Source organism: Oryzias melastigma, linkage group LG1, assembly GCF_002922805.2.
Source record: "Oryzias melastigma strain HK-1 linkage group LG1, ASM292280v2, whole genome shotgun sequence".
NCBI lineage: Eukaryota > Metazoa > Chordata > Actinopteri > Beloniformes > Adrianichthyidae > Oryzias > Oryzias melastigma.
This window is the reverse complement of record NC_050512.1, coordinates 352,878-360,299: the sequence shown is the minus strand read 5'-3', so window position 1 is coordinate 360,299 and position 7,422 is coordinate 352,878. Positions and strand designations below refer to the sequence as shown.

Genomic DNA, 7,422 nt, shown 5'->3' with positions numbered 1-7,422 from the left:
TAAAATGTAGTTTTAGAGTGTTCAATACATTTTTATCCTGTTTGGCCCGAGACCTGAGTTTTGGATTTTGGCCCCCTGTGTGATTGAGTTTGACACCTCTGATATATAAGATGACTCAAAAATTCGTGAATTAATCAAAATACCGCGTTGGGTTTCTTTAAAATGATGAATAAACAGTATAATACACGTAAAAGCTCCAAAAGTTTATATTTCATGGTACATCTCCTTTAAGACCTCTTAGCTTCTCTGCAGTCTAAAAATAAACGTTTTGGATTTTCACAAATATTTGATGTCAGATGCTGGTGAAAGTCGTTCCTGCACTAAAAACGGAGCCGTAGATGTTTGCAAATGATAAACAGGGGGTGGGGGGGGGGGTGTCCGAACCTTATTTGGAGCGGACCGGATGTACCGTCTCGCCTCCATTGCGTCGGGCTTCACCAGCTGCTCAGATTCACCAACTCACCGTCACAACAGCTGGGAAAGGATTTCCGAGCCAACCACCGTGAAGATGGTGGCGGTCACCGGACCGGGAATATCACGCGCGCGCGGCGGCAGCAGCAGCAGCAGCGGCGGCGGGACTCTCCGGGTTTAGACTCCAGGCTCTCCGCCTGCTTCGTCACAGAGCTCCTTCAGGGGGAAAGGGTGGCAACCAGCGACAGACGGAAGGGAACGCAGCATTGTGCGCGATGGTCTGACACATGCACGCCAGCCGAAAGTGTCCAGACGCGGGGAACGGTGTGAGATCAGAGGAGATTCGGGGTAACCCCGCGGAGGGGCTCCGGGGGGGCTCGTCTCCGTGTCTGCTGTGAGGGAATGTGAGGGGAGGAAATCCAGCCTGATCTCCAAATACGCAGACTCCTCATTACGCAGGAAACACGGCCTTGGAAACATGGAAAAGAGACTCAAAGTTTGGGAGCTTTTGGACGGGAAGGCTTCCGCTGACGCTGCGCACAAGTTTTGCGTTGATCTGACCCGCAACAGTTAGTGCGGAGCGGATCGACGAGCCTGAAGAAAGGCGCCCGAACCCCCGGCGCTGCAAGAGTTTGGATCCTCACTATTTATAGAGCAGCGAGCTGTGGGAGCTGCAGCCCGTCTTCCCCCAACTGCACGCGCGCAACAAGTTGCAGGCTCTCCCGAGGTAAGCCCACCATCAGCTGTGGGTGGAAATTTCCCTCCGCGCGTCGCTGAATTCCGCATTCCTCCAGCCGAGCCCCGCTTTGGAGAGCTGGGGGGAATTAACGGAGGAGATCCGGGGAGGGAGTTCAGGAAAGGACGGGGCTGCATCCGTGGGAATAGGCCGGTCTGGCAGGCCTCTGGTGGTTTGGGTCGTGGGCTGGACTCAAAAATAACTCTGTTTACATTTTTGTTTGTTTTGTTTTGGAAGACAGGAGGAACAAATATGAAATGAGAACACGCAGCGACGAGACGCCGGATTACGCACTGATCCATGGATCGGAGAAGGAGCCGGAGACCTTTTCATTACTGGACATTCACTTTTTAATTAACTGAATAAACACCCCCGCGCGCGCCACACCAGCAGCAGCTTCCAGGCTGCGGCGAGTCTGTTGATCTTAAGTCTAATAACCATAAAGTTCTTCACCTGACCTGGAACCTTTGATTCGGTCCACAAATCTCCCCGAAAGCTTCTCGTTTGTCTAGAGGGGGGGCTGCTGCTGGGGGGCGGCGGTGGAACCGTGCACATCTGTTGACACCGTTTGCTCCTCATCAAACTTTGTATTTCCAGCCTCATCGACATGTTGCGCGCGTGCAGATGAGGTCATTTCCAGCCGCGCGGCGTCCAGCTCCATAGGAAGGTGGCTGCATCGGTGAGGGGGGGCAGCAAACGTTTTACCGCAGCCGGGGAGGGGGATGCGGGTGTAGTGCGATCACTGACGCAAACTCATGATTGGATGATGGTGAGATCAAACAGCTGGACTGGCGCGTGCGTGTGAACACTGGCTAGCGCGCGCGGTCTGTGCCGCGCTCTCCATCCATGCAGGGCGACTTCAACAGGCTGTCTGTGTTGTCAGCATCCCCATCTCCTCCCAGCCGCACGTGCACGCATGGCGCCGGCGCGCGCATCCAGTCTAATAGCCTGAACGCCAGCTGCTCGAATCCCCCGGTTCCCGCGTCACGCCCGTAAACATGGCCACTCTCCAGCAGCACCGGCAGCTGCTCGTGCACGGCACGGAGGTGAACTGCGACTCGTGCGGGGACGGCGCCATTACCGTGCGGATTTCCAACAGCGCGCCGCAAACGCAGCGCCAGGAGCCGCCGAGAGCTCCGCAGAAAGTCAACCCTGACCTCCACAAATACAGCATCTCCTCCAGCTGCAGCTCCGCGGACTCCAGGCCCGCCGTGACCTCCAGGGCGCGCGTGAAGGTGCCCCCGCTCTTTGAGCGCTCTGCCGCTCAGTGCTGGGACCCCAAGTTTGACTCCCCCGTGCTGGAGGAGGCCTGTCAGGAGAGGTGCTTCTCTCAAAAGCAGCGCAGGTTCCGTTATGTTCTCTTCTACCTGGGGGTGGCAGCTGTCCTCTGGGGCGTGTACTTTGGGGTCAACCATGACCGCTGCTGCCCTACCACCTTTATTGCCCCCACTGCCTCCTTTCTGGCCTTACTGATGCTCCTGTTTCTGTTCACGTTTACTCGGCCATATGTGTGGCTTTACAACCAAACCTCCCTGCTGCTCATAGCCATCACCTTCGCCATCACTTTAGCCCCACAAATACAGACTGCTGGCTACACTCAGCTGGAATGGGCAAATGGCGGGAATGTGTCACATGTGTCGGAGAGCAAAGTACCCTGCATCTCCCCCGTTGGAACCTTCTCCCTGTGTATGGAGGTCCTGCTGCTGTTGTACAGCGTCCTTCATGTGCGCCTGTACGCCTCGGTGTTGCTCGGCCTCCTTTATTCTATACTGTTCGAAGCACTAGGGTGGCTGCCGCTCCTTCAGAACGCTTCTGGTGACACCGGACAGGTGTTTGAACTGGTGGGTCCCACCTGGGAAGACAACACGCTCCGCTGGCTGGGCCCAGCCAAAGGTTTACTTCATCTGTGCGCTCATGTCATCGGCATCCACCTGTTCATCATGTCAGAGGTGCGTTCCCGCAGCACCTTTCTCAAAGTGGGCCAGGCCATCATGCACGGCAAAGACCTGGAGGTGGAGAAGGCCCTGAAGGAGCGGATGATCCACTCGGTCATGCCCAGACGGGTTGCAGACGAGCTGATGAAGCAGGGCGACGACGAGGGCGGCGGGGAGAATTCCGGCAAACGGTATTCCTCAGGTACATGCTCTACCTCAGTTGTTGCGGGTGGTGCAGGAGGCGCTGGAGGTTTGCAAAGTCAGAGTGGCGTGAGCTCCAAGAACAACCCACACGGCAATCACAAACAGAAGAAGACCTCCATCCCCCGCGGACAGATAATATTCAGACCTTTCAACATGAAGTGCATGAAGCCCGTCAGCATCCTCTTTGCAGACATCGTGGGCTTCACCAGAATGTCTGCCAACAAGTCGGCCCACGCTCTGGTGGGCCTCCTCAATGACCTGTTCGGACGATTCGATAGACTCTGTGAAACAACCTACTGCGAGAAGATCAGCACTCTGGGAGATTGCTACTACTGCGTGGCGGGATGCCCGGAGCCGCGGCCGGACCACGCCTACTGCTGTGTGGAGATGGGCCTGGGCATGATCCAGGCCATCGAGCAGTTCTGCCAGGAGACGTGCGAGACGGTGAACATGCGTGTCGGAGTCCATACTGGCACAGTCCTGTGTGGGATTCTGGGAATGAAGCGCTTCAAATTTGACGTGTGGTCAAATGATGTCAACCTCGCCAACCTAATGGAGCAGCTCGGCGTAGCGGGCAAGGTTCACCTGTCGGAGGCTACGTCAGAGTTCTTGGACGACCGATACCTGATGGAGGACGGGCGAGTGGCGGAGAGAGCCGGGCAGAGCGTGATGGAGAAACTCAAGGGTGAGTGACAGCAAATATTCTCGATTGATTACTTTACAAGATAAGCATGCTGGTTGTATTTGACTAACGAGCTTATCTTCAGAGTTCAGTGGGTCTGTGATAACCCTGTGGATCCTGACAGCAGGTTGGAAGGGAGTTTGAAGGAAGAGGATGTTTTGTAAAGACATGGACAGCTCAACGTGTGCACCTCCGCACATGGTCACCTAGACTTAGTGAGGTCATTTTCTGTCATGTGACCAGCTGCTGCTCTTCAAATTGTATACCAGTCAAATCAGAGCTCAGCCTACACCAGATTAGGACACCAGGAAGATGCTAAATATGTGGGATTCAGCATGTCCTTACATATGGGTGTTAGAGACCTGACGTGTTCATCATTACTTTTATCTATGTTAGTTAAATATACTAAAAATAGTAAAGAGTGACTTTTGTGAATGAGACATTTTGGTGCTTCGGCTCCAAATGTGTTTTGACTGGAGCTCATGTTTTTGAGATTAGAAGCTTTAATCTTCAAATACAGCAAATGAATCTGAAATCCTCGCCTCAGAAAAATGCTACAACTTGCGTAATATTGAAATTAACGGATGGTCTACGTGTAAATGATAGATTTGGCTGCGTTTGATTCTTTTGCTCTACAGTAACAGTTCAGCTGCTGAGATTAGCCTCCAGTTGATTCTGTTTCAGCCCGTAACCTGTGGACCTCTGGCTCATGCCGGTGCATGTGTTTGTGTCTTGTTGTGATTGTGTGTACAGTTGATGTTAGGAGGACTGGCCGGATTTACCGTTCTCAGTCAGATTAATACTTTCACTGGATTAAACAGGCGCTTCATCATTGTGTAGTGGCTGCCACCTGTAGGAAAAGTAATTGGAAAAGAGCAGATCTATGACAGTTGGCCGGAGGATAGACGTCTGTGTGTGGAACTTTTGCTGTATTTTTCCTTTACTGACTTCATACTGACAGGCATGGATCCTAACATTTGCTCAGTTTAAAACTATTGATTTTGGTAATTCAGTTCAATTCAGTTTTATTTTTATAGCCATATTTCATGATGCAATCGTCTCAGTGGGCTTACTGGTAACTGTTCAAAGACATAAAGTCAGTCATAAACTAAACAGTAGCTGGTTGCCAAACTAAACCAACTAAGTTAACCTGGCATCCCTGCCCATAGACCCTCCTTCTCTGGGAAGAAAAACTCCTAAAAAAAAAAAAATGGGGGGAAAAATAAGAAAATTAAGGGATGTCCACATGAAGGAAGGATCCATGACGGACAGGCGATGTACCAAGATTGTTAAAGAAGAATTAGCTTATCAACTCTACAACTACAAGTTTAAATAGTGTAGCAGATGGGCTTCATCCAGATGGGCTGGGAGACAGCTGGGGATGCGAGATGTACCAGAGACGAGGTCGACAGCCAAGAACAGGAACACAGACGAGTGACCTGGAAACTGAAATCTTTCCCGCCCTCCCTGGAGAGGAGTGGGAAAGAAGGAACAACACATGAATCACACTGTGCCAAAGTGTCAGTATACATTCAAAAAGACCTCCAGAACTTTTTTTCTTGAAGGTAGAACGTACCAAGAACCACCTACAAGCTTATTGCCATCCAGCAGAGGATGCCAAATGCCGTAGTCCCAGCTGTCCATACAGGTGGAATTGGGCTGTCTGCGGGTGAAAAATGGTCAAACCTGTTCAGGACATGTAGGTGGTCCTCAGGAAACATCACGGTTGTAGAGCACTCAATGAACCCCTAGAGAGAAAATGTTCAAGAACTTTTTTTTCTACGGGTATGCTGCGGGTGAGAGGTCATAGTGACCACTAAGGGTTGTTAATGACAACATTAGACAGAGTGTAGTTTGTGTAGACATTCTACAGACGCTTACATATCTTGTGCGTGCAGCATGTGTCTGTGGTCAGTAAGGAGCCAGTACTCACACCTTACTAACTACTAGTGTTCACAGTTCATGATGTTTTTAGGAAATATCTAAAAGCCTGTGTCGTTTTCTAGGTCATAGTTTCTGCAAAGCATTAGGAGTATATTGGAAATTCACCTCTAAGTTGTGGGCGGGACTTCCCATCATCCATCTGTTTACATGCTCTGCCACTAGCTTACAGCCCCTCACAACCTCAACCTAACATTAGCGGTGCAGCAAAAATGGCGAGCGATATTGGAGCTATCCAGCTGTACGGTTTAGATCCAGATACAAGGAAAACAAAGATGTTCATGGATCTATTTGTCTGTAAGCGGATGCATCAGAATGGAGCGGGGAGCTTGACTTGCTGACTGCAGCAGTTGTGTCACAGATTCAGGCCTTTTCAAACTATTTTGTTTTTCATCTCCTCCTGATTCACAACAATTTGAATAAAGAAATACTCAGACATGGAAGTTCAGGCTGAATTTTTTTCTATATGTGCTCCATCCGCAAGAAGATGTTAAAAACACCAAAACGCCATTTTCACTGGAGTAGCTCCTTAAACAGTGAACCTAGGGCTAGAAAAAAATGAAGTAGACATTTCATTTTAGGGGAAAAATGTAGTTTACCCAGTAGAATTGTGAGTTTTACTGCCGATTAGATTAACTTTAGTATCTGACAGCCTGGCGGAGCAGCACCATAAATCTTGACCAGACACATGGAATCGTGTGTATTTTGACAGAGCAAAAACATAGAAAAGTAGGAAACAGATTTGAAGTCAGCAGACTGATCCCCCCAACAGGGAATTCCTGGTGGACTGTCTAATCTTAGGTCGCTCTGAAAAGAGACTGTCTGTTCTATTGTCAGACCCTATGACAGAGTGTATTCACACTTGGCTCTGATTGGTACCATTACTATCTATTTCCAGCCTGGCGAACAGTGACACAGTAAGATATTGACAAGCAGCTTTTGTTGAAGGAGAGAAAAGGGACAAGCGAATAGCATCCAGTTTCCCTCTGAAACAGAGCAGCAATTTCCTGCTCAGGGAAGGAGATGGCACTGACACGTTTGCTTCTGCCGAGCAGAGGAAGAGGAGTTGACACTGCTTATCTAGGAGAAACGGTCCATTTCATTAGGACAGAAACAAATACCACATCCATCTTGTTTTGTTTGGGGAAGTATACTGTCAGAATCATGGAATAATGTAACTGAAGAAGAAAGAAAAGTTTCATTTTTGAAGAGGTTTGTTCTATTTTTATTGCCTAAAATGATTAGCAGTTTGACTGGTTGGTGTGTCTTCTGTGATCTTCATTTTTTTCCTGTTGGAGTTTTTTCAGTTCATTTTTTGAAGTGTCTCAGGGAGTGTTATTCATCTTTAGCCCTCTTTGTCGACTGAACACAAACAGATCTCACAGTCAAGTCTCGCCAAAACTGTATTTTTCTCCTCTTCTATCTTATTTCAAGCTACCTTTGAAGTTCCCGATTGCATTTACCATCAGTTTTTCCTGTTTGACAGGGTTAATCTCAGTTAATTAAGACATATT

General features: G+C 49.5%; 1 protein-coding gene across 2 annotated transcripts in view; it reads left to right on the top strand.

Moving 5' to 3' along the window:
• Positions 1 to 411: 411 nt before the first annotated feature.
• The window catches only part of adcy9 (adenylate cyclase 9), a 47,617-nt gene continuing 40,606 nt past the window's right edge, over positions 412 to 7,422 (top strand). For both annotated transcript variants that reach the window (XM_024259803.2, XM_024259801.2), the window contains exon 1: positions 412 to 3,970. In XM_024259803.2, the coding sequence (XP_024115571.1) occupies positions 2,146 to 3,970 (1,825 nt within the window). In that variant the 5' untranslated portion in view covers positions 412 to 2,145. The remainder of the gene's footprint in view (positions 3,971 to 7,422) is intronic.